Source organism: Leptonotus elevatus, chromosome 7, assembly GCF_054856555.1.
Source record: "Leptonotus elevatus isolate MCC_2025b chromosome 7, RoL_Lele_1.0, whole genome shotgun sequence".
Taxonomy (NCBI): Eukaryota; Metazoa; Chordata; class Actinopteri; order Syngnathiformes; family Syngnathidae; genus Leptonotus; species Leptonotus elevatus.
Genome location: NC_141245.1, coordinates 14,353,426 through 14,381,040, shown reverse-complemented (window position 1 = coordinate 14,381,040; position 27,615 = coordinate 14,353,426). Strand labels below are relative to the sequence as shown.

The 27,615-nt window shown below is 40.2% G+C and overlaps 1 protein-coding gene, 1 long non-coding RNA gene and 1 other non-coding gene across 3 annotated transcripts in view; all 3 read left to right on the top strand.

Moving 5' to 3' along the window:
• Nucleotides 1–3,273: 3,273 nt before the first annotated feature.
• Nucleotides 3,274–12,057, top strand: LOC147171039 (uncharacterized). Its single transcript, XR_015095609.1, has 3 exons — nt 3,274–3,331; nt 5,724–5,822; nt 10,781–12,057. It is a non-coding gene; the product is annotated as an uncharacterized LOC147171039 (long non-coding RNA).
• trnaa-cgc (transfer RNA alanine (anticodon CGC)) lies at nt 7,483–7,554 on the top strand. The gene has a single exon. It is a non-coding gene; the product is annotated as a tRNA-Ala (tRNA).
• A 12,855-nt stretch (nt 12,058–24,912) lies between the features above and the next one.
• The window catches only part of LOC147171038 (protein c-ets-1-B), a 28,743-nt gene continuing 26,040 nt past the window's right edge, over nt 24,913–27,615 (top strand). The window contains exon 1 of the mRNA XM_086081056.1: nt 24,913–25,250. Coding sequence (XP_085937182.1) covers nt 25,184–25,250 — 67 coding nt within the window. The 5' untranslated portion in view covers nt 24,913–25,183. The remainder of the gene's footprint in view (nt 25,251–27,615) is intronic.

Here is a 27,615-nt window from a genome sequence, read left to right as displayed (position 1 = left end):
AACAAAGTAAACTTCATCATAGGAGCCGATTATGTACTGCCATCTCCAACCAACCTACACCTCTGGTTTGTAGAGGATCCACTGTGCTACCCCAGATACCCTAAGACACATCATGGAGGGTTGTAAGACCAGTCTTGCTCATGGAATATACATTACATTGTATTCAAATATCCCTTCAAGTCACAAAATTCAACTTTGCTGACAGAGTTATCAGATCCAGGTCCAAAAAGGGAAAACCGTGCCACAGTTTGGCTTTAGCCACAGGTGCTTCTACTAAACCAAAAAGCAAACTGTGGCAGGATTTTGACTTTCCAGACCTGGATTTGACACACCTATTTATTAAGCACTTTTCCACGCCCACTGGAATTGCAATTTGAATCACCCCCGATTTGTGCACAGCACTTACTACTATTTAAACAATCTTAAGGCGTTTCCAAACTTCAATGTACCACTGCACTGAAATCTAATGACGTTCTGCCAAACAACAGACATACAGATTGTGGATCCTACAGACAATGGACGCTTGGTGTTTTGTTGCCCATCCATCCATTTCCAACACGACTTATCCTGTTCAGAGTCACAGGATCCTATCCGAGCTTCAAGAGAAAAACGTAGTCCACCTTGAACTGGTCACCAGTCAGTCACACCAACAACCATTTATATTCACATTCAACATAAACAAGAACTGAACCCATACTGCCTGCACACAAGGCAGACGAGTGTACCGCTACACCATCAGTGACAGTACGTTGTTGTTTATTTGCAACCAGTCCTCTTTCCATATTAGCAGGTCTTGAACCCGGCACTTTCCATTCCCTTTAGCCTGGCATAAACTCTTTTCATAAGATGAATGCCTCTCATTCAGTGTTGCATGACATGAAATGGGCAAATCATTGATTTACTGAATGTTCCCACTGTCTGATTTGACGGTTGATAGTCACACTTTCACTTTCTGTTTATAGAAAAACGCTAACAAGGCATAGACAGAGGACTAGGAAAAGAATGGCAGATTGGTGTGGTGGTAGAAAAAGGCACGGGGCAATGTGATGATAGTGTCTTCAAGTACACTTTGAACTGCTGAGCCATCTAATCGAAACAGCATTGCTGCAGATCCAGCCAAGATTCATCCTCATTTTGATTTAGTTTTGTCTCAGCACACAGGAGTGCGTTTCACTCTCCACATGGCAATAAGTCATATCCTTGCCTTTTGCCCTCGACGTGTTGCCCATGTGTGTCCCCCGAGGGCCCCGCATGACTGCTGAAACCCATCAAAACGAAGAAGGGTCTTGAGAAAAGGCAGCCTGAACCCCTTCTAGTACTCATTCATGCCCCTCACCTTGGACTTGACTCCCTCCCCCCTACTTAAGCCCCACACTTCCAGACACACATCCCCTTACCCCTGTATCTGAAGATTTACTGTTAAGAGTAGTGGCTGTCAGGAGGTTTGAAGCGTGCACTTTCTAATTCAAACAAATACTGAACCGGGGTCACAGAATTATCATGGAGCCACAAGGTGTTTCAGATGGTTCACAAGTGTTCAGCAGGAGAGCGACGGAGGTGTAATCTGGTCCATATCTGAGCCCTCTAAAGCTTGTAAAAAAAAAAAAAAAACTAATAAAGTGAAAAATAAGCAAATGGAGATAAACCTTCACTGTTATCTGGTGCCACTATCAAAGGTAAGCAGGTGGCTTGAAGATGTGCTGAAGCAAATTTCTCATTTCGCAGAAGACTGCTCAACGTTCATGTGCTGCTGCAGGGGTCAGCAGGTTGCATAGGTAGGACAATATGACATCTCCTCTATGTCATGTACCGTATACTGTATATTGAACACGCACAGGCTTGCACACAATCGTGACAGTCACACTCCAGTTTTTGTTTTTTGTTTTTTTACAGTAGCGTCGAGCTTCAACTGCATTCTACAATTTTCTCAATAAGAAGATGGGTAATGTAAACATCTAACTAATCACATTAAAATTGTTAAAACACGAGCATGCCGTGCCAGATATATCTAGGTGACATTTTGACTTCTTTCCATTGTACACTGAAAAAAGGGAGTGATATCTTCTTGAAAAAAAACTTAGCAAAGTTTTTTTCACTCAGAAATTTTGACTTTATTTTTCAAGGAGAGTTTTTTAGTCAACTTTACTTTATATTAGTAGGCCTATACTTAAAAAAAGGCACTCAGTGGTTGGGGAACAACCTACAGGTTAGGAAAGGACCGCTCTCCCACCTGACCCATGCCACGTAGCCTACTCCATACTTCCAAAAGCAGACCCCAACCTGGTCTTCTTTTGGAGATATGAGTATTTTGCTTGACACTAGGTTTATTCTAGTAGGTATTGTACATATCACTCCATTTTTTTCCAGTGCACTTACTCTGCGATATTTTCCCATCAGTATCAGGATCATACCAGGCCTTATTTCAAGGTATCGATGCTAATTTCAGCCAGCTTCTTGTCGCGATTTACGGTCAAGAACCAAAATGGAGAAATTAGAAGTATAGAAAATAGTCATTCATTTCATACAATTTTAAGGAAAAATACTATATTGGCATTTATTGGTCTGTCTTTAATATTATCTATGATTTATGGCTAATTTTATGTATCAAAAGTACTAGTGGTGTTGGTACTTGGTATCGGTATCGGTGAATACTCAAGAGTTGAGTACTCTATTGGTATTGGTCTGGAAAAAAAGTGGTAGGCCTATTGAACATTCCTATAGCTACTTTTAGGTTAGTCATCAGATACAGAATAGTGCACTAACCAGTCACGTGACAATACGGTATAGGCTTTAGGGAAAATGTAAGGATACATATAAAAGGTATATATAGGACATGTGTCAAATTTAACAGTGTTTTTTGCTTATACTGTAGCTGTATCTGGCTGTTTTTGTCAGTCTAAAATATACAGTATGTCACACGACCAACTACAGTACGCTCAACAATTTTTGATAAACATTGCGTACGTGTACCTAATGTTAAGGCTGGTCACGATACTGTCTATTGAAATAAAGAAATAAAGAAAGAAAGAAAGAAAGAAAAATACAATACAATAAAGAAAAAGAAAATAAACCATGTCGTTTTTCCACCATGCTGACCACGATTAAGACGCCTGCAAGTTTAGACACCTGTGCGCACGAGTGCAGCTGCTGCGTGTGAGGTGCATGAATCCACGCCAAAAGGGAAAAGAGGATTTGGAGAGGATCACCGTTATGATCGAGGGAGGGACTACATGTGTGTATAATATTCCTGCTTCTTTCCCGCCGGGACTCGCTCGGAGCAGGTAGAGCATCTCTCAAGTCTGCAGCGTCCAAACTCCTCTCAACACGGTCGGTAAGCTATTATTTTTGAAATCCATTTAGTATTGTTTACTGGAGAAGAAAAAGACGTGGTTGATATTGTTTTGGGACTTGATTCATTTAACCGAAAGTGTCCGGTTTAAAGTTTCTCGGCACTTATTTTCTTTTTCTTTTCATTTTTCTTTCAGCCTTTTTTATTTTTATTTTTTATTTTTTTACTTCTGCTAGTAGCGACTGGTCACATCATCGTTAAGTACAATTACAATATTCTTGAAATGTAATTAGAAACTGTTTTCCTTCATTAATTCTTTGGCGCAACGTAGTTATGTGAATTTTTTTTAAATGTTCTTTAATAACCGATTGCCGCACCTCATCAGCAAATAAATGCCAGAATGAATGAGATTTGAGAAGTGATTTGCGCATTGCTCTCCTCGCGACGCAAGTGACTCCGAATGAACATCTGTAAGTGTTGAGCGCTCTCAACATTCCGATATACAAAGGCTGTCAAAGCACACGTGGGGTTGCGCCTTTATTCTACTTTTGTTTTGTTGTTTTGTTTTTCTTTCTTTGTTTGTTTCTTTTTTTGAATGCGAGGGAGATGTTGTTCACGTGTACCAAATGCATGCCTTTTTTATTTTTTATTTATTCCAGTTGTGTCCATTTGATGTCTTCAAGAAAGCAGTGTCACAAATGAAAGCAAATTAGGCTATGTGGGAGGGGAGGAAGCCCAAATGAGAGGAGGTTCTAAACACGCAAAGCGAGTGGAGTGATGGGAAGTTGATGATTTGCAACTGGGACACTTTGAGCGCACTTTGAGCGCAAGTACAAAGTTGTAGCCAAGGTTTTTTTTTTTTTTAAGCACATTGTGACTGTACACAGCAAAATTGGCAGTGTTAATTCAACACCTACAGAGTTAAATGTAACACTTCAATAGTGTCTATATTGTCTATAGTTAAAACAACACTTAAAACATTTATTTGTTTGTTTTTACACTGAAATTCAATTCTGATGGCAGTTGAAATGTAACACTATAGTCAACATTGGTATGTGCTAATTTTACACTAAACTAGTGTCTAACCTTTAGCTATATTCGTCATTTGACAGGTGTAAGGGGGTGATTAATCTAACACTAGGCGATCAACTCTGTAGAAGAGCACCATTTAACTCTGAAAATGTTAAAATTACACTTCAGGAGTTAAAATCAACACCCCAAAATCCTGAAATATTAACACTCCAGTTTATGCTCTGTAACATACTTGGTAAAGTTGGAGTCCCTGGCTCTTCATCACCATTCCCCATACTATGTATTCAAATTGACTCTGCAACTGTAAAAAAAAAAAAAATGCCGTTTAGAACCATAAAATAGGCAATCAATTTATTGAAATGTTTATTATCATTATGGCAAGACATGATTTTATTTTTTATTTTTTTGAGGCAGCACAGTGGAATCATTGAATACATACCGGTGTTAATATGAGTGTGAAGAGTTGTTTGCCTATTTACATTGTGATTGGTGACCGGTCCAGGATAAAGCACATAAATAAATAGATAGATAAATAAATAAATAAATAACAATTTTGAAATCATACAAATAAATAAATAAATAAATACAATTTTTTTAAATTGATAGGTGGATCAAGCAAATGAGGTACTAGTACCACAACTAGTTGACAACAGACACTAAGGTGGTCCAGTTGTTTGCACGCCTGACTCCCTATTCTAAGTATGTTCTTCCCGTGCTTGTGAGGACTTGTGAGGCAACCAGATGAAAACTGCGCAAGTCTCGTGCAAAGTCTAACTGCGTATGATGTTTTTTTTTCCTTTTGTTATTTTGCTACACTAGCACATTTAGAAGAGGGCATCTGCGCTCTTATGCGCCATTGTGGGACGGAACGCAGCCGAATCCCGGCCAGTCGAAGCGGCTCCCCTCATTCTGTTTATTAACCGGCGGTCGAGGTGCACACGGTGCTTGACATAGTCAAGGTCAGCTGGGATAGATTCCAGCACAATGTTTATCGCAGCCACGTCTTGGAGAAATAAGAGAAAAGGATGCATGTGTTACAAAATCTATTTTCAAATCACTGACTGCCTTTCATGCAATGATGAGATTTTCCAATGTAGACGTAAAATGTAGACTACCCCTGTGGACTGAATAGGCCTTTGAGTGGGAATCAATCCAATGTTATGTGAACCACTACACTACCATTAGGATTAGGATTTCTTCTTAACAAGGGAAAACAGCTGATTGTACAAATCCCTTGTCTCTGTTCCTACCTCCCACTCTTATCGCTCACTGTTGCTCATACACACACACACACACCCCTGCACGCACGTGCGCACACACACACACAACAAGTGTAAACAGTGTTTGATTGATGACTGGCCTCACACTGCTTCATCCGTTGCTGTGTTGATCCCTTCAACAGGCCCAGCTTCTGCTGTCCACAGTGTCCGCGATGAGTTACTACGTGGATCCAGTTTCTTCCTATCCAGCCCTCCACCCCTGTGACCGTCTGGCTGCGATGGTAAGACCCCAGCCCCTTTCTCCCCTCTCATAAATTACCTCAGACTACCTACCACACAGCCAGATGGGAGCGTGAGGAGATAATTTTCCAGAATGTGATTTTATGTGTGTGTTTTCAACTCTGGATTATCTTTTCCTTGTTCTTTCTTATGTATGGCGGCATTCAGTATCCCTGCACATGCAGATTCATGATTTTGTCGGATTTTCTTCATTGCGCACACACACTCTTCTGTGTTACACAATCACCTGCGCCAACATGGACTTCTCTTTCGGCGCTAGTGTGGAGGCCGACCAGCCTCCGACCTTGGACTAACTAGTGCAATTGGAGTCGGAGCATCTCTGCCGCTGCTTCGCTAAGCCACCATCTCAGTGCGCTGGATGCAGTTCATTCCAAATAATACAGAGTCAGAAGTAGCAGGGAACATTGGGATTCCTGGCGGGTGAGCGTTTGAAGGGTGCAGGCCAAGGAGCAGCAACACAAATGCCTCCATTTGTATGCAGAGCTTCAGCGCATTAGGATAAGAGACGGAGGTTATATGTTAATGGAAACCCCACACTGGCCTGATAGAAAACATAGAAGGTTACGACAGCGCAGGTCCTAATTGGCTCAGGTGGCCGGGCTCGCCTTTGGAATTGAGGCGCTTGCATATGAGGGCAGACTTGGTCAGAAGGTGAATGCAGCACAAACTTGTTTGAATGGATGAGAATCATCAACAGACAGCAGAAGACGCCACGTTTGTTTTGTTAGCGTCTTTCAGTAGCCCGACACACATTCAGTCCAAATGATGTGTTTGGATATTATGCTTAACCTTCACGCACAAGGGTTATATTGGATTTTTATAACGGCCTGGTCATTTGTATTGGAGGTAAAATAAATACATTTAAAAAAGTTAAAATGTCTATGAAAACTATTTTACTTAATAAATGATCTAATTTTAAAACTGTATTATTTCTAAATAATTTAATCATAATTTCTTAAACATTTAACATAATAAAATAAACACATGTGACATATTGTGATATGTTTGATACCACTTTTATCCAGACCGATACCAGTACAAGTACTTATCTACTGAGTAGTCACCGATACCAAGTACTGATACCACAAGCACTTTTGATACATGAAATGTCCTAAAAAACTAAACAAAAACAAAAACAATGAAAGATAATTTTAAAGACCTTTACAAGCCAATATAGCACAATTTTATATTCTTCTAATTTCTAGTTTATGATCGTAAAACAGAAGCAAGAGTGCAGCTGCTAGTGGTATCAGCCGCTGTCGCGAGTACCTATCCCTTGAAATAAGGCCTGCTATTGGCCTGATACCGATGCCTGTTATAATAATAATAGTAATAATAATACTAAGAGTAATGTAATATTTCACAAATTTTAAATTTTTTATTTGTAATAAATGACCCATTTTTTAATGAGATGCATTAAATAAAGAATATATAAATATTAAATAATCATTTATGTTTTAACCAGTTTTTTTTTGTGGGGGGCAGCTAAATTAATGTAACAACAATTAAAAGACTATGAATATTGTAAATGCTTAAAGAACGCAGTGGGCTGTATGTGATCTGCAGCCGTACTTTTTGGCACCCCTGCTCTAACCAGGCAAGTATTTTTTTTCCCTCAGATGTCACAGTGATTATTTATATGGGGATGTAGCTCAGTGGTAGAGCGTGTGCTTCGCATGTACAAGGCCCTGGGTTCAATCCCCAGCATCTCCACTTTAGCCTGAATTTTCTCGTTGTGAAACTAATACAACACAATTCAACACAATTGAAAATTAAGCTCAGTAAGCATCTGAAAAACCTACATGTTTTTTTTCTTCCCTGTGATGCCAACACGTTTCATGTTAAGTTAAACAAACTGACACATGCAAACATGCAGTTGAAATGATCACAAATACCAATGTTGGGCATACACTTACCAAGCACATTACCAATGAACAACCACAACGCTCAAGATGTGTCCTTATGCTGCTTGCTGAGAGTTTTGTGAACCGTCCTGCAGTGTCCTCTTACTCAAGTATGTTTAATTGTAGACATTGTTATTCATGATCAGAGACTCTCGGTCATAATTATTAGATAAGCTGCCATAAAGAGACAATGAATGCAACATGTTATACACTTGTTTAAAATAAATAATACATAAAATATCCAAAACAAAGCTAATTTAGTGAAATACTTATTTATTGATCATTGCCATACATTTATGAGGCACGCTAATTCAATAGTGACATCGTGCCATTAACCCCCTCCCCCCAACATACACACTGACCTCTGCATTTCAAGTTATTGTGTTATCTCAACTCCTCACTCAAATCCATCCATCATCACGTGGGCCTTCATGCATTCTAACTTTCGCCGTTTACTGACTGCACTGATAGGAGACAGTTGCATCCCACTTGGATATAAAAGGTCTCATAAATTGCCCTACCATCCTCCACCCTGGTAGCCATCCATAAAGCTGGCCAGCTACTGATAAATTTTGCAGTGCTTGTACAGGGGGCGCTTATCAGATTGCCGGTCACTCTGCCAGCCAGTCGAAGTTGTATGCTGGATAATACAAAACAATGATGCATTGCCTGGGGGATGTACGGTATATCTCATTTTTTAAATAATCTGATTTCTAAAAAACTGGTATGATAACTTAAAGTATTTGTATATTGGTTCCGTTCATATATCAAAAGTGTCTAAACGCTCCCAATCCTTCCCAAATGTGTTTTTTTTTTTTTTTAAATACTGTCAAATGACTAAATGATTTGCAACTGGAACTTTTTCCCTTTTAGAGGGTCATTGTGTGTTTAGACTATAGGCAATATTGTAGACATTTAGTTCCCAGTGTAATTTATTACGGCCAAGACAAGACTCTGCTAGGCAGAATTTTCAAGAGGTTCAGGAAGATTCTAGATTAACTTTGTAAGAGGAAACACTTTGTACTGTATGTGGCCTAATGTTGAAGCACAGAAAATGCAGTTACACTGCCTTCAATGTTAGGAAAATAAACAAACAATAAATACTTAATCAGATTTGAATCTAAAGATGAGGTGACTGAGGTTAGAAAATACCCAACATACGGGGCAGGGGTGGATGGGGGGCTGTGGACCGGTGGGGTGCCTGGCGGGCCTGCAGTGCCCCATCCTGCTGCGTTGGGTTGGGGGCACGGGCCATGTTGGAGTGGGGGGCGCTCCTGTTCCTGGGTTTGCTCTCCGGCCGGTGGCTCCTGCGGGGCCCGGGGGTTGTCCCTTGGCGCTGCCGTGGCCTGGGGGGCCCTGAGGTGTTGCACTTGCTCTGTCCTGGCAGGGGTCGACGGCTCCCCTCTTTGGTGAAGATTTTCATGCATGCCAGATCCACCACACCAGCATCTACTGAAACTCAAACACAATCTGCTTGTTCCTTTGATCGTTGAATCGGTGGAGGCTGGTGTCTGTGGATCTCACTCTGCTTCGTCTTTGGTCTCTTGAGGTCTCCCTGATTTGTTGGAATTTAGATGTTTCTGGGGTTGGTGAAGGACTCTGGTTGGGGGCCGGGTGGGTGGTGGGTGGTGTCTGGTCTGTGCTGGATTTCACTTTCCTTTCTTTTCTTTGGTCCTTCCTCGGGTCTCCTGACGGCCTCACGACTCCGGCTGGAAGTGTTCGGTTTAGGTGAACGGTATGGGATTTTTTAATAGGTTTTAGGTGAACTAATGAATACACACTCACACGTACGCACACACACACGCACATGCACATTCACATTCACATACTCACCCACATACAAAATAAAAATGTATTTAAAAAAATTATTTTAAAAAATTACCGAATGAACAATACTGAGCTCTGCAGAAGAAAAAAAAAGAAGAAAATACCCAACATACTCAAACTGCATCATGAGGCAGGATCTCTTTTGTGGTGTGGACGGAATGTCACATTTTTCAATTGAGCAACATGCTCTCAGGTTGTGAGATGCATTACACTCTGATGAGGAGGGCTGCATTGAGAGTTCAAGATGGCAGTTTGATGAATGCAGAAGAACGACAACATCTGCAAAAGGCTGAAAAGTAGTGATGAGAAAATGAAGCTTCATGACACACTTGCAATATATATATATATATATATATATATATATATATATTTACCTCCTGTAGATAGTGCTGTTGGTTTAAAGATAAAGGCTAGTGCAATGTAAATTGTTTAAATTTACACTACATCTTTAAAAAATGAGTGCCATCTAGAGGAGTAAAACAATTCACATGTGCTTCATGAAGCTTTATTTCTTCATCACTACTGAGGCCACCAAACCAGACACAGTCAACACCTCATCTGCGCCTAGGAGTTCTGTCCATAAAGGTTATGAACAAAATCTGTGACAAAGGGCGGCCTTGGCGCAGTTCTGCTCTTACTGGAAGAAAATCTGACTTACTGCCAACAATGTAGATATCATTTTACATAATAATATAAATTGATACAAAGAAGAAGATATTAACATTTTTATTTAAAAAATATCTAACAATATGTTCTCCATTATGTTTTTCAATGTTGTTTCAAATATGCAAATTCTGATTATACTGTACATTATAAAGTATTAAACACTCATCTCTTGGTGCTTGTTAGTGTCAAATATAACATTTAATTAATTTATTTATTTAAGTCTACGTTGACTTTGGTGGGAAAATAACTTTTCCCTGTTCTCATTTCCCTCAAACAGAAGCTCCAACAATATCTATTGAGGCTTTTTGTTTGTTGACCAATGTGGGTTTAAATAGGCTAAAATGGTCAAGTGGCAATCTTTTGCTATCTTTTATATCTACAAAGAATTTCATATCCCTCCTACTCCGTTGTCAAATCTTGACTTCCCCTCTGTGCAGCCTCTTATGTTTCGGTGATAAGCTTCATAAACAATACAGAGAAGATAAACTGCCATGTCGCAAAACTCAACAATTTACTGTATCGCACTGTGTCTTTGGCCCCAGAGGCAGAATGGAGGTGTTGCTGTGGGGCCCCAGTTGAATTTCCCTGCCGTGGTCCAACCTCAGCAGCAGTACTATCCCTCACAGCCCTTCTACGCTCATGATGTTCCCCTGCAGGAGGTCCCCAGCGGGCATGACATGTGTCCCACAGGTAAGAAGCGGACATAAGCAAGCATGTACACAACTGTGTTTTTGTACTGATTTTAATAACAGATCTGTGGCCTATTTATATTGTCCTTGGGGCTAACTATTACCCACTGGCACATTAAAACCTATATATATTTGATTTGATTTTCCAAGACATTGTACATTAATCAACAGAGCAAAATAGGCATTCATGTTTGCACACTGTGTCTTTTCTTGATTCATATTGTGCCCTCACCCTTACCGTGACAGCCGGTATTAGAGATTGTTAAAACCTTGACTTTATAAAACCACAGTAATTGTTCAAGTAATACATCTCCAAATTGAATCAGTCTAAACTGATTATCTTTATCCATGGCAAGGCATAATGAAAAACCAAACAGCACATCCCAATATGCGAATGACAGATTCAATTGCTCTGATAATTGCCACTACAACAACATACAACATTTTAAAGACTGTTTTAAAAATTACAGCAGCGTTTGATGTTTTGGCAAAAAACAAAACTGAAATGAAACCCAGTAGCATCTGGCTCAAGTTAGGGGGAACACTGCGGCTTCCTTAACACTCAGTTAATGCAATGTTGCTGGATATCAAAGTCAAAGAACAATAATCTTGATTGTGCCGTCAAATAAATTACAATCATGGTTTAATGCGATGCATGTGGTTTCACACTGAATACAAGCAAAGTTTATTGGTCACGAAGCCATCTAAAAAAACACTTGAAGACATTAGAAAAAAATCAAGATTAAAAGCACTGGCTGCAAGCTTTTTAATGGAGATTTCTCGCTTCATCAAGACTTCATATCATCGTTACATGAGAGGGTAAATGCTATTTAAAAATGTCACTCTTTAGAAATCGAAGGTCTTTGTTAAATATATTTTGTTTTCCTCAAAGATATTATCGTGAATAATATGTACTAGCTACCTCCATCAACAGCTTGTTTGGTTTGTGTGTTAAAAATGTTGATTTAAAGAGAATTTTTTTTGTATGTACTGATAATATTTGTTCAAAATTAGACTTCAAACTCGTAAAAATACACCTGTTCTTGAAGTGGTCCTTTTTCCTTATTTCAAATTATGACATTATACTCATAATATTATGATTTAAAAAAAAAAAGAGTAAAATTGCAAATTTGCAATTTCTCATAATATTACATCCAAATTCTTAGTAGTAATAATCCTTTGTAATAAAACTATTATTCATTTTATATATTACTTTTTGTCCCCCCAAATTGTTTTCTTATTTTGTAATACATAACTTTGTTCTTTGAAAGTGAAAATAAAATCTGTGATATAAAAATTCGCAAGTATTATTATTATTTTTAATTCATGATGATGATCTTTGTTCTTGTTAAATTAAAAAATAATATTAGGGTTAGGGAATACCAAAAAAAATAATCGATACGGGAATCTGTCATATCTGGCCTCTCTACAATCCATGTATTGATACGGAGGCATCAGAATCAATATCGCACATTCATTCATAAAGTTTTTCGCCGTGTCTCTGTTTCTTGCTATGCGTTGCGCAGACATTTCGACCAGGCACAGCACTGGCGGTAAACCGGAAGCGCTGCTAACATTTGAAGAAGAAAAAAAAATTGCCGTCCAGAATAATAAAAAATATAATTTGGCTGTACATATGACTGTTTTCATAAAAGGTATTTCAATTAATGTAACATATCCGGACACATATCACCTTGAAGACCATGTATCGAGATACATGTGTATCGTATCATATTTTGACTCCTGTATCATGATATGCATTGTATTATGTGGTTGTTGGCAATACCCAGCCCTAATTAGGATATTTATGCACAATTATAAGTTTTTATTTAGACATTAGTCTCGTAATTTCAACTATATTCTCATGATTCTGTTGTCTTAGCATTCTTTTTTTTTTTTTCTTATTTGTCAGGCTCGACTGAATGTTGTTGTTATTAATTTTCAGTCAATCATGGCCTTTGTTCATAATTCATGTAAACAATTCCAATAAGAGATTTGATTTCCAACTACTAAGACAAAACACACATCTGCTGTTCATTATCATCATTGTGAATAAACAACATTTTGTCTTACAGTATCTGGGATCCCGACCCATATTTAAACTTTGTTATTATTATTTTTTTTATCAGTGGCACGTGCACGCACTTTTGTTCTGCATGTGTTGTTGGTGATACTGCACCGCAGGGCAATGCCTTTACTAGAAAACCCAAACTAATCGGCCCTTTCTGTTTTCAGTGTTTTTCCATGTCTTTTTCTTCTTTTGTCATGAGCGTTTTATTTTAAACTGGAACATTCTTTCCAGTGCATTTGAATCTGGCCTCTTCTCATCCTCAAGCGTGATTGATGCTGGCAGCCTGGGACGCACGCCACAGCGTCAGCATAGGCCCGCTGGGGTGCTTTCTCCTGTCACCTCCCTTGGCTCGATGCAGGGGTAAGACGGAGAAGGGAGGGAAATTTACAGGGGCTGGCCAAAGGGTGGCCATCTTTTTTCCCAAGCCTCTGCTTTGGTCTCTTGAGAGGAGCAAGTGTGTGTGTGTGTGCGCGTGTTCGTGTGTATGTATGAAAGGGAGTCGGGATTTGATGGGATTTGCTGGTGTTTGTTGCCAGAGACACACTCCTTTGCAGCCTTCACTTCATTGCTCCCAGTGCGAAAGCGTTGACATAAACATTGCTAAGTGGAAAAAAATGACCCAGTCATGGCCTTTTAAAAAAAAAAATTGGGAGGGGGTTTTTCATCCCGCTTCCACAGCATTTTGAAGAGCTTTCAAGCCACCTGGAGATATTGTTAAAAGTCCTCTAGCGCTTGTCAAGATTCCTCTTTTTTTGGACCACCAGTTCGCTCATATAAGATTTGGGCAAGTTACTACCAGAAAAAGTCGTACTTTTATGAGAATATTGATTGAGTTGTCATTTTGTGAGAATGTATTCTAAAATTACAAGAAAATGCAATCATTTTATTTGAATAACATATATTATTACAAGAGAAAAAAAAGAATGAGAATAAATAAAACAAACAAAAAACTGTCAGTTTGCTAGGATTCTTTAACCCTTAAAATATATATGCTTGATTTGTTAAAGGCTCAAAATTGTCCATACGTGAGTATTTAAGTATGTTAGCGTTTTTTGTTTTTATGGTTACACTTACAGACACTTTACTCAAAAAGTATACTCTCTATTCTGCATTAATGCAAAACAATAATACAATTTGGCAGCCACTTTAAAAATTCAAGAAAATACCATAAATGTGAATTTTCTATAATTAATAATTGTAAAAATAAAAAAATTATTTAATGACGAAAATCACACAAAAACAGTCAAATACTTTTTGTTTTTGTTGTACTTGCATCAGTGGTTTTCATTAGTGTTTAGTTTTGCATCTTGCTGATATTGGAGAAGTTGTGTCAATCATTGGCCCTGATAAAAGTAATAACGATGCTAAAAACTAAAGGAATTGATATTTGATCGGCCATTTCAATATGATAAAATATGGTAATTTCATACAGTTGCTCAGGGCTCAGGTTGTTTTTTGTTTGTTTTTCCTTGCCCTCTTGTAGTTCGATCAGGCGATGTATTAATTAATTTTAATAATTTAATTTATTAATTAATATTGGTCAACTGTGGGCATGTGAAGCCCTTTGAGACTCTTTCGTGATTAAGTGCTATATAAATAAACTTGACATGACTTGGCAAAATGGCCGCCCCATGAGATGAATAAAACCATGTGGATTTTGCTGCTAAATTCACATTCCACATATATAATATTAATCTGAATACCATGTTTGGACTAGTGTGGCTGCGCAGAACATATTGTAAAGAAAATGTTTTTGTTGACTTCCCTTTCACAAAGAAATAGGGGACAAATGAAAGGAAATAAGAAAATGAAAAAAGCAAACATTCCCAACTTTCCTTAGATGGGTGATTTTTGTTTTTCTCCCCGTGTGAGGACTAAATGGGGAGCTGTTAAAGTGACATGTTGATTGTATGAGAAAGAGTCCAGAGCAGATGTTGGATGCGAGGGGACCATCGCATGTTTGGCCCAGAGCCTGATGTCACACACTGTGCTTCTTGACAGCCTACAGCCATGCCATGGTCATGTTTACACTGACCCAGCACCATAATACACTCACACTATCCGACACTCGCGCTGCTGTAAACCCTCCTTGTAAAAACTCTTACTGTGCATGTGTGTGTGTGTGAGGGGCTCCCTATTCCAATATGTACAGTTCTGACCCTGATTCCCTCTCACGGCCATCCTGCATTGGATGCACTGTACTCTCAGATTCATTCATTAAATTCCCACCATGCACTCTGTTGAGTATTGTATTACAGCATCCTCCCATTCAGCAAAGTGCACACACACACACACACACACACTCACATTAACTCTTTAGCACCTCTGAGTTCAGTGTACATTGAAACATGTCCTTCCATGTAGTGCACACAGCTGTGATCTGGCACTCAGGGACCATTGGCCTGTGTTTTATTTGATGTGATTTGACAGCTGGACACTTGGAAGGCCGGGCAGGGGTGTGGGAGTTGGTGGTTTGGGAAAGAGGGGTTGGGGGAGGAGGGTCACATGGTGGAAAGTAAGAAGTGAGTGGGCGGGATGGAGGTTGTGCAGAGAGGACAGATAAGAGGAAGGAAAGTCACAGGAGCAGGATCGGCGCTCGTGGTGGGAGAAGAGGAGTCGAGTGGGCGAGGAGCAGCGGTGGGAGGGTGATATGTGGAGCGCCGCGGGGGGGGGGGGGGGGGGGCTTTGAGGGGCACGTCCACACGGGTGCAGGCCCATTTTTTATTTCTCCAAGTAAACAAGGGGCCCGCGGGGGTCTTGGGGGGGTTATGGGAAAGGAGGAAACATTGATGCTAATCAGCCCAGCGCACACTTCCCCCCTCCAACAATAAAACAAAACAAGAACACAAACACGGAAAAGCGACAGACAACGGCGGAGGAATGTACTGCATAGATACTGTGCTCCCATTATCACTGGTCAGAGGTCACAGGTGTTAAGTCAGAAAACACACGTAACATGTTGCGCTGTATTTTACACATTAAAGGACCTCGAGTGGCGAGCTGTCGATGAGGAGGTACCTTACAGCTTGGTAACATACAGTACATACGGTACATACGATGTTCCTCATAGTCTAAATATTATTCGTATGGATACATGAGCTTGAAGGACACAAACAGACTCCACTGAGTGTACTTTATGTGCATTAATCAATCAATTGTATGTACAAGACAGTACATGCATGTACTGCCACTTCAAAGATCTCCTCCGATGGGATCCCAAGGCGTTCCCAGGCCAGCCAAAAGACATAGTCTCACCAGTGTGTCCTGGGTCGTCCCTTGGGGCAGGATCTCATCCCTGACCCGAAGAGGGCACGCCACCATTTCCGACTGAGGACCATGGTCTCGGATTTAGAGGTGCTGATCTTCATCCCAATCGCTTCACACTCGGCTGCGAACCGCTCCAGTGAGAGTTGGAGATCACGGCTTGAAGAATTCAACAGCACCACATCATCTGCATAAAGCAGAGATGGAGTGCTGAGGCCACCAAACCGGACCCCCTCAACGCTTCGGCTGCACTTAGAAATTCTGTCCATAAAAGTTATAAACAGAATCAGTGATAAAGGGCAGCCTTGGTGGAGTCCAACCCTCACTGGAAACAAATCCGACTTACTGCCAGCAATGCGGACCAAACTCTGACACCGGTCGTACAGAGACCGAACAGCCCGTATCAGGGGGCTTGGTACCCCGTACTCCCGAAGCACCCCGCACAGGATTCCCCAAGGGACACGGTCGAACGCCTTCTCCAAATCTACAAAACACATGTAGACTGGTTCGGCGAACCCCCATGCACCCTCGAGGACCCTGCCGAGGGTGCAAAGCTGGTCCACTGTTCCACGGCCGGGACGAAAACCACGCTGCTCCTCCTGAATCCGAGATTTGACCTCCCGACGGACCCTCCTCTCCAACACACAAAAACATTTTTTCCAAGAAAACATAATGTTTTGGAGACTAAAGTTGGATTTCTTGATAAAAATAAAAATAAATCAGGATTTTCGGAGTAAAAATTAACATTTCATGAAAATATTCTGTAGTTGCCATTGTGTGAGAATACCTATTTTCCCTTTCATAATTTTACTACTTTTGTCTTTTCAGCGTGGCCCCAATAATCCTTTTATTGCTTAGTCCTATTTATATGTTCATGTTAATTCTGTTCAAAATGGACCTCACATGCTTCTTTATGAAGCAGCAGAATCACTAACAAAAAATAACAATAATAACAATGACTATAATCCGAAAGTGATGAGTGATTATAATGATAATAATAAGAAAATTGCATATACAAATTTTGCTATAATGAATGCCAAAAACTAGGGGGTCAGGGGTCAAATTTTGAACTTCGTATTTCAGCAAGTACTTTCATTCACAGCGTGAGCCAAATGCCCACACTTTAAACTTCCCTCTTCTTGACTTTCGTGGTTTATATTTCTATGAAAAGTTTGTCAGTTCCTCTTCATAGCACAATGACTAATTGTACACCACTTAAGAACATGCAGTACCAAAAGACTTGCTGACGATGGCTGTTATGATTTTATTAGGCAAGGTAGTTCTTCAATGACCTTCCATTATTAAATATATGACATTGCTTAGTTGTTTTTCCTGATATGATGTAGTATTTATTATGTACCATTCAGACAGCATGAACCACTTGATAACGGGACAGAAACCACAAAGGTCCTACTGTTTTGCTTTCATCACCCTACATCTGTACACATCTGGCTCTACGTTGAGTTGCCTGACAATGAGTGACTGATTGATTAGATGCTCAATGCCACTTATTCACAAATGTAGTTTGTGCATTGTCAGACATGTTCAAACCATGGATTTATTTTTTACTTTGGCTGAGACATTTCTTCTCATTTGCTTTGCATCATTACAGAAACAAACATGCAATGCTACTTGAAATAAACAATCCAAATTAGGCAGGCAGGATCTTTTTGACGTTTTCACTATCGTCTGACTTTAATAAAATGAAGTCATTATTGCAATAAGAGTCGCAATTTGACTTGAAAAATCTCACAAATTATGAATAAAGTGTGTAAACAACAAGGATGGACGAGTTCCAATACCAGGTGTCAGTATTGGACCGATACCCAGCCTTTATCGGTATCGGTGCTTACGACGATGGCTGTTTACATTCATAGCATGCAATTACGATGAAAAATGCTATATTGGGATATATACTTCGTTACTAAAACGATCCGTCATTGTATTTTTTTTTTTTAATATTATGTATCAAAAGTACTAGTGATATTGGTATTGATGACTATTTGAGTACTCGCATTGGTATCGGGCTGAAAAAAAGTGGTACCAAATATTCCTAGCAAATTAATTTGTGTTGTAGGCTGCTAAATAAAAGTGCTATTATTTTCTGATTGTGTTAATAAAATCGTAATATTGTGAGAAAAAGTCATCACTTTGTGAGGACAAAATCAAGCTTTAATGACGTAAAAGTAAGAAGTTTTTCTCATATTTCCTCTTTCTTGTTTGAGGATAAATACATGATCTTACCAAATTTTAAAAAAATGAAAATTGTGGTTAAAAGCTGAATAAGTCGATTTCGGTAGTGTAATGTTTTCAGCAAGGACTGGTAAACAAAGCTGGAGCTGCTGTCTCCTTCTTGCACGTGTCTACTCCCTCCAATCTGCAACCTTCATTCATTCAATGTGAACCAAATTAGAGCGGCGGACTGATGCATTTTCCCTTCAGCTGCTCCAGCAGAGCTTTATCTGAGAGCATGTCGGCAACATTATGGGCTGGGTGGAGGCAGAGAGGGAGGGGGGGAGGGAGGGCAAGGCGGCGAGAGGGAGGTCTGGGAGGCAAAAAGACTCGGAGGGGGGTGGGGATAATTGAATTATCTGCACAATGGAGTGATGGGGGGCACGTGGTGCCACTAATGGAGGAAGAGATGTCCTTTTTAGCGAAGCTAATTGTTCAGAAAAGCCTTTATAGGGGGGGGGGGCTCCTCTACTTTCCCAGTGCACTTACACTACACACACGCAAACTGAGCAGACTGTGGAATGCTGAGGCACAAGAGAAAGAGGCACAAGAGCGCATTAAACACCATTGGAAAGTCACACACGCAAATAAACCCACTTTAAGTTATGCTGTGAGTCCGCCAGCTAAGCCTTAGATCTCAGCAGGGGGGGGGGCGTGGGGCATCAAGCCTGTGGCACCTATAGACAGCATGATAGAGCTGCCACTAGACAGCAGCCACAAAGATCCTACTGTTTTACTGTTTGACTGTCTGAGCCCTGCATGCGTGTGCGCGTGCATCCGTCACCCATCTGCAGCCATGTCGAGCTGCCTGAGAATGAGCGACTGATTGATTGCATGCTAAGCGCCTACTCACACAGAGCGCATATTGTCAGACACGTTCCACGCATTGATTTTTATTTGGTCGGAGCCGTCGTCTCATTTGATACGATGAATGCAGACAAAAACGCGCATAGGGCGTCGCTACTCGAAATAAACAACCCAAGTCAGGCAGACGGGATTTGTCTGAGACTGACGGGAAAACATTCAGTTGGCAGCCGTATGCATTGCCGCAAATTGAATAACCTTTCAGTAAAGTCTGGTAAAAGGAGCAGGTGCTCCATTTGAAGATTATAGACGTGCAGATGTGCCGGAGAAACTGCAACATCAGCGAGATGTGCTGAGCTGCAACGCCAGTCAACTGTCAAAACCATGGCAACGGCTTTAAGCAGGTGAAGAAATTAGAACATGCACTCAGACTTTCTGTCCTCAAATGTTCCCAGTGAACTTTTCAGGTTATATATAGTGTACACCCACTTACAATACCATTGTCAAAGCAGGAAATGACACCATGTTTAACAACAAAGGTTGTTTTTTTACTTTGTCAAGTGCAATGTTGCCCCAGCTGACAATTACACTGAATGTTTGCAGTTGATCGGATTTCACGGCTCGCTTTGTGATCATGTGATGATATTCTTTCCATAAAAACAAGCTGGACAGAAGTCATCATTGTCCAGATCAGCCATTTTGTAAAGCAGCCAAAGCAGCACAGTGTGGTTACGCTCCCCATTGGTACGGTTTGAAACTGTCAACCATGTGTTAGCATCGCAGCATTTTTGGCTTTTGTCCTGTTTCTAACAAGTCGAGTGATCGGCATTGCCAACTTGCCAACTTTCTAAAGCCTCTTGGGATTTTTTGTTGTTGTTAAAAGCAACTACAGGTAGTTAAATCTAGCAACAATGGCATCATAGGACAGCTACTTTTCTTACTGGGGGGGTTGGCAACGCTGCGTGTGATTAGGTTGGTGTGTCTGGTAACCCGTAGACTTTTCCTCTGCGTTGTGTTCGGGCTTTTAAATAAACAGAGCCAAATTTTGTCTCACAGCATCTTTTGGATGGTCACCTGAACAAGTGAGTGTTGCCTAAAATGGCGACCTCCTCGCTGGGCCTCTTGAAGGTCAGAACTAGTTTAAGTAGGATGCACGCTATTCGGCGTTAGCAATAGCAGCTTAGCCCTTGGCTCCAAAATGTCACCTAGCGATTACATGAGCCCAAAATCATGCAGCAAGATATTGTCAACATTTGATTCATATTCATCTACTGTACATTAGCACATTATCTCACATCATAAATGCACGGTTATAAATAAAATAAAAAATAGATTTGATCCCAATAATAACTGATGTGTTTTTGATTAAATTAAGAGTACCGTAACCTGTGACATGTCCTCTCACAGCAAACCCCGGGTGCCAGTCTTCATGTTGCGTTTCTGTATGTAATATATTTAACTCAAAGAGAACAAAAACAAAAATTGAACACAACGTACTGTAACCTGTTTGTTTTATTGTTTTAATTGCCTAATTACGTGGCGTCTCACTGGTATGCTGTGATGTCACATCATGTAGACACAGGCTTGCCTACATACTCGCTGTTGGGTGTGTAGGCAAGCCCGATCAGGTTTACCCATCTCGTGTGTACTGAACAGCACCGCATAGTCGAAACATGGCTTATAAAAGTAATGTGATTTCATAGTAGCACAACACAACGCACCATGCAACAATGAACTTAACAAAAAAGAGAAACATATTTGGAATTCCTTGGCCTTACATGGCGTTGACTTTTTGCAAGACCAGAACTATTCTGTGGTTTGTTCCTCTCTCAGTTCTTTCTTTCATTTTTTTTTTATCACCCAATCAGCAGACAACAATGCTTTTACTGTAGCTCCAGACCATACAGTAACCTACCAATGACATTTTTACCAAAAAGCGATACTGTTGAGTTAAACTGACACACTTCACAACATTTAACTCTCATAAGCTTCAGTTGTGTCCATACCTTTTTTCAACAACTATAGCTCTGCCAGTTTTGAGTAGCACCAGCCCAGGTATTAGTCAGCAACATCGTAAAAACTCTAATTGCCACCCCAAGGCACCAATGGAGGCGGGCTGTCCTTTTAAAAACACATACAAGGAGTTCATTAACAGAAAACAAAGATGCCCACTCAGAAAGACTGACTGACTAGAAGATGAAGTAGAAGGCACTGTAATCCCCCCCCCCCCCCCCTCTTCGGCTCCCCGGTGAGGCAGCTCCCCTCACCACAGAACCCACCAGCACTCTTCCCAAACGAAGCTCCTATCAGGACAGTGAAACCTGACCCAGGCCCGCTAATGGAACCGGTGAAGTAGCGCTGGTTTGAAAATCCATACGTGATCAATATCCTCGGCTCCTCTGCCTCCTTCCTTATCATCCCATTTTGAAACACGCATGCATTGCTTGCAGTGTGCTATTGATGTTCATATGCCTTAAGACGAAGTACAAACAAGGTTGTTCATGATGAGCTTTGATTGGAACAGAGGCGTTTATTTGAGGGGAAAGTAGGATTGTGTTCTTGCCATACCTCCAATGTACCTGAAGACAGGCTTTTGCTCACAGCCGAGGAGAAAATTACTGCTCTATTCTGTAATGTTTCAGTTGCCATGGAAGGTGTTTCTTAATACTTGTGGTTAGTTCAGAACTGTTTCTAATTTTTCTTCTTCTGTGGCAGAATTATTATTTTGGTTTATTTCTAGGAAGTCATGCATGGTATTTGTTCTTGATTATAAAAACAAAATATGGAGAACCTTTGATTAGTTTCAATATTAGTATGATTAATCTGTTTGGAAAACTATGCAACCATTTTTCACGTTTCCCTCACATGAACAATGAACTGTATCTACTGTAAGTATTTCATTTCTCCCCATTTGTTTGTTGAGCTGGAAATATGTTTTTGTCATTCATCGCTGCAAGGAGAAGAAGAAATAATCAGTGTTTATGAGGCTTCAATACATCTGATGACATAGGCTGCTTTTAGCACCTTCTTCAGACATAATTACATCTCAACTGTTTGAAGCTCTCCAAATACCCTGTTGGTCATGAATAGCTAAAACATTTATATAATACCATATGCTTCTAATAGAGGCTTACTTTAAGAAACCATACAGCATTATTTCCAACCATTACATGTTAATCACACATTGTATTCATAGTGGTGGACTTAGTCATGGAAAATTGTCCCGTGAAAGAAATGATGCAGGTGTCGTCTAATCATGTTTGCACAGTCATTGTCTGGAAAGTTAATTTCTACCAATACAAAAACTGTTTAAGAAAGAACAGAATACTGTTTTCATGGTAGGATTGTTAATTAATTACTTTCAAGGAATTGCATATTAAAAAGTACCATAGGACAAACTTAAATACTCTATACCTGGCTTATATGCTACTTGGCTTATAGAAACAGAAAATGTATTGGTTGACATTTATACTTACTGTAGCATTTTTTTCAACCTACTGCCATCTTTGGATGTATAAAATGTGATGTCATATACTTTTTGTATACAATGCACGCAGATGGGAATTATAGTACTGTTGTCTTTGTAGGGTAAAGAACCAGATTTAAGAAATGGTTGCAAGGCAAACATAACCATGAGATTTTAACAAAATGTGTATTATATTAGTATACCCTTATTCCTTATAAGCATACTGTGATGAAAAAGTACATTGATAAGCGCCATTCCCTAGACTTAGACTATGCTTTTCTTGTTTATGATTCTTAACTGAAAAATGACCCAATTTTCTCTGAAAATGTATGAAAAAAGATCATCCGTGCCACTATTGCATTGATGTTGGTAAACTAGAGAAAATTGTGCTTCAGATCACCCTATTATTCGAACTCAGGGGTCACCAATGTGGTCCCTGCGAGTACCTGGTATCCCCCAAGGACATGTATAGCCCATGGGCTAGTTCCAAAAATAGCTCACCAGAAATGGGGCATTGTGATTTTATAACAATGTTGTCTAAATTAGTGGTCCCCAACCTTTTTCCACCATGGATCGGTTCATACAAGTACAATTTCCGCGGACCAGCAACCCAGTGGATTGGTGGGGGTGTGCTTGGCTGTTCGGCGGCTGATTAATAAAAGGCTACAACAACAAAAGCAAATCTACTATGTATTTGTATGTACCGTACCTGTACAAGCAGCACAAACACCATAACAAGGGTAACAACAACGCTTTAATATGGTAATGCTTATGAATGATACGAGCAACACAAAAACTGGTGTATTTTGTAGATATAACAAAAAATGTGAAGCCACATTTTTTTTAATGTAACTACTGTATATTAGCAGCACCCTCCTTAAATGCGCCAACATAACAAGGCACCACAGAACAAATCTAAAGTCCAAGAGTAACTCACTCACCATAACGCTAAATTAAGAGCCGCTCGCCCCAGAACGGGCCATCATGCGTGGGAATCACCTGTAGCTGTAAGTCCATGCACCTTTATTTTTCTTCTTGGTCATAGGCTCTTGTGTTGTCTCATCACTGGGCTTTTTCTCCGTTGCAAAGAAACGTTCCAACTGTGTCTGTTTTTTTACTCATTTTGCTAACTTGTCGATTAGCATCAGCGCTACGCGACGGAGATAATTAGCATCTTGACATGCGTCAAGAGTCCGTTGTAAACAGAGATAATCCGGCAACTTTTCAAAATAAAATATCTTTAAGGCTCGGCTAATCAATTAACAGGAAGTACCGTAAGTTTGTTTTAATTCTTTCAACTGTGCGAACCGCCGCGGCCCAGTCCAAAGTGACCCATGGCCCGGTACCGGTCCGCGGCCCGATGATTGGGGACCACTGGTCTAAATGATCATTGGAAAATGCAACCAATGGAAGTGATACAAAACATAGTGTTGCATATTGCTATTTATTTGTTTCCTAATTATTGTGAGAAATCATTAACTAGTATAGTATCTTCACATAAACTAATTAATAACAAAGAACTGTCACTAACAAATCTTGTAGAATTGATTATCATATTGATTATTCCACGGATTACTTGTGTAATTGCAGACAAACCGAATGAGGCAGAAATGTTTGTCGTTTGTGGTCACTTATCCCGAGTTAGCCATTCTCCCCACCCCGACCCCCAGCCCTATAATAACATATATCATAAAAACATTTAATGAAATGTAATTTGAACAAATATGGCATTTCAGAAGTGTGTAGCCTATCAAACTGGTAGCCCTCCACACTAATCAGTAGCCAAGAGTAGCTCTCAGATTCAACAATTTAGTTCTAAATGAACATTTAAATTTTCTTGTAAGAGGAACTTAACTTCAAAAAGCCCCTGGTTGCTGTTTTTTTCCACTCTCTCTCTTTTTCTATAAAACATCTCTATGAAACATCTGTAACATCATTTTCGGGAACGTGTAAACTTGTGTGTCATGACGTTTTTAATTGTTTGGGGACGTACACTCCCACTATGAGTGTGCGCGTGTGTCTGTGCGCGCGCTTGTGTGTTGCGCTCGTAATTGAATTGCGAATCAACTGGCACGCGGGTCCACCTTCCTCCTCCTCCTACCGCCTTCAACCCCGCCAAGCACCGCCCACCTCAGCTGTCGTCGTTCTATCAACGCAACGCCCCTCATCAGGGACGTAGCGGAAGGAGTGAGTGTGTGCGTGAGTGTGTGAGAAAGAACGAGGAAAAAAGGGAGTGTGGGCAGACTGAGTGAGTGCCGGGAGAAGGAAAGCCAAGTTTGGAAGTGACACAAACGAGAATTTTGGTTGAGTTTTCGAGACTTAGAAAAAAGGCTCCATTGAAAGTGACCGGCGCGCGCCAGCTTCCCTGCCCAATATTGAGTGAACGGAGCGGCTAGATTCAAAGCGGCACACTGCTCTGATGATCATGACGGCAGCTGTCGATATGAAGCCGACGTTGACAATTATAAAGGCTGAAAAAATGGACGGTGAGTAGAGCTATTTAAGTTTTTCTCCCCTTGTGTGTGTTCACAGTATGCGCGTGTCGTGCGCTGGTAGGCATCCACCGTACATCAGTTTTTCGTTTAGCGCTAATTGCCAGGGACATGACGTTCATATTTCAGTGTCACGGTTGCTCAATGTGGGACTACCGATTGAGAAAAATGCAATCACGCCGGGCGGATTTGACAGTGATGCAATCTAAGAGTAGCTTGCGTGCTTCTGCTTTTATGACTGAATTAATCATGTTGTGATCCGAGACAGACGTGAAACCAAGACGCAACAGTGGGAAAAGTTGGCATGCCAATTTGATGTCTTCCTTAGCCATTAACTTCTTTTTCATGTTCATGTATTGCGTATTGTTTTTATCTTTAGTCTAAGTATCACTCTCGCTTTGATCCCAATCTATCTCCATGTTTATCTCCATCTTAACTCTCATCCTTGACCCCGCCAAGGCTGCTGTCAGCAAGGGAGGCTCGATGGTCCCCTCCATCACCAACTCCCTGGTCCTGCCCCCCCCCCCCCCCCCTCCCACCTTTTACTAGCACCCTTCTCCTCACTGCTTGACTTTTTGAGGCAGGCTGAGGTGATGAATCTGCAGTGTTGAGGTTTGCCTCTCTGCTGACCCTGCTTGCCTGGAACTCTTGGCTTACTCCAGGGACAATCCAAGGCACATCCAGGGGAAGACCACAACTGTTGTCAGCTGGGTTTTAAGCCTTGTTGGTTTGACTCGTTTTTGTGCGCGTGTGTTTATTTTTAGGTGTTTGCATTATTTGCACTTAGCCGCAGCGTGCCCTCGCAGCTCAGGTGGTGTTTTTAAAAGCAGCATTTGTTTGTGTGCATCATGGAAAGTTGCGCCTTACTTACCACATTAACCACTATCTCATTCTCAGTACATGTGCAGAGTATAGACGCACACAGACACGTCACACGGTTTCATTGCAGTGATGGTGTTAAAACAGTGCACGTTATCTTGCAAAACCAATTTGTGCTTGTAAGTTCAAACACAGGTGTACAAAATGTCATGCTCTGATCAAGACCAAGGGGCTCAAATTTTACGAGTAAAAGTAGAAGAAGAAAGTAGCCTGGGATTATAAAGGCTGCTCTGTCCCCAGGATATAATTTCAATAAAGCTTATTTGAACAATTTTAAAACAAATCCTCATGGGAGGAGGTAATAACTTAAAAACATCTACTTTTTGAATGGCTAAAGGGGCTTGTTCTGTGGCCACCTGGTTTCCCAGAACACCTGCACATGCTGCATATCCATAACACTAATAGGCTAAAGTTGTTTATAGGCCACCATGCTGTAATATATTTTTATTCCTTTATGTGACAAGTGTGAGGTTTCAGTTTAGCCAAGGTCACTGAGCTCTCTCCGGGGGAAGTAACTCCAAAACTGTCAGGGTCAAAGGTGCGTCCAATGAAGGCCAACATTCCACTGAGTTTTTACTTCTCCATTGAGTGTTCATGTAATCAATTCCTTGTGAAGCAAAGTTACAAAAGTGGTGTTGTAATCAAGCACATATTTTGAAATGCTTTAGGTGGAACCTTTGAGGTCAAACAGTTTGTTCCCGGGCACTGCATGGTAAACTTCCAATTTGGTCATATTGCTATGAAAAAAAAAAGGAACTGAATGAAAACAATTCAGGTTTGAACCGTCACTACATGCAATGTATGTTCATCGCCACAGAATACACTAATAAATACTACATTTCGTCCTTGTAGTGTGCCGTAGGGAAGTAAGAGAAGGAATTATGCTAAAGTCTGAATTTCTGGCTCTATTAATCATCACATTTTTCCTATTAGCCATCAATGGTAGCCTTCTGTGGTCATCACGCACCACACAACAATCCTGTGGCCAGTCCTTAAAGCAGGGGTGGACAATTAATTCTTCAACGGGACCATGTGAGAAAACTGAAATTTCTATTCATTTCACTTTTGGGGATTAAAAAAAATAAAATTATATATATATATATATATATATATATATATATATATATATATATATATATATATATATATATCCACGTCAAAATTTAACAGTAATACATTTATTAATAATGTATATATTTCTGGAGACTAGGGTCAAGTTGCCTTTTACGTGTATTTTAAGTGTATTTAACACAAAAAAAATTGCAGAATTTCACAAGTTACTTCATGTTAAAAATTATATAGCTCTAAATATGAAAGAAAAATGCACCGAGCTGTCACCAATGGATTACAAATGCAATTATGCCATCTCGTGGCAGAAAAATGACCAACACAAATCAATATCACACTTTTTTGTTTTGTTTTACAGTACAGTACATATTTTACTCAATTTTATGAATTATTATGAAATTATTGTATCAAT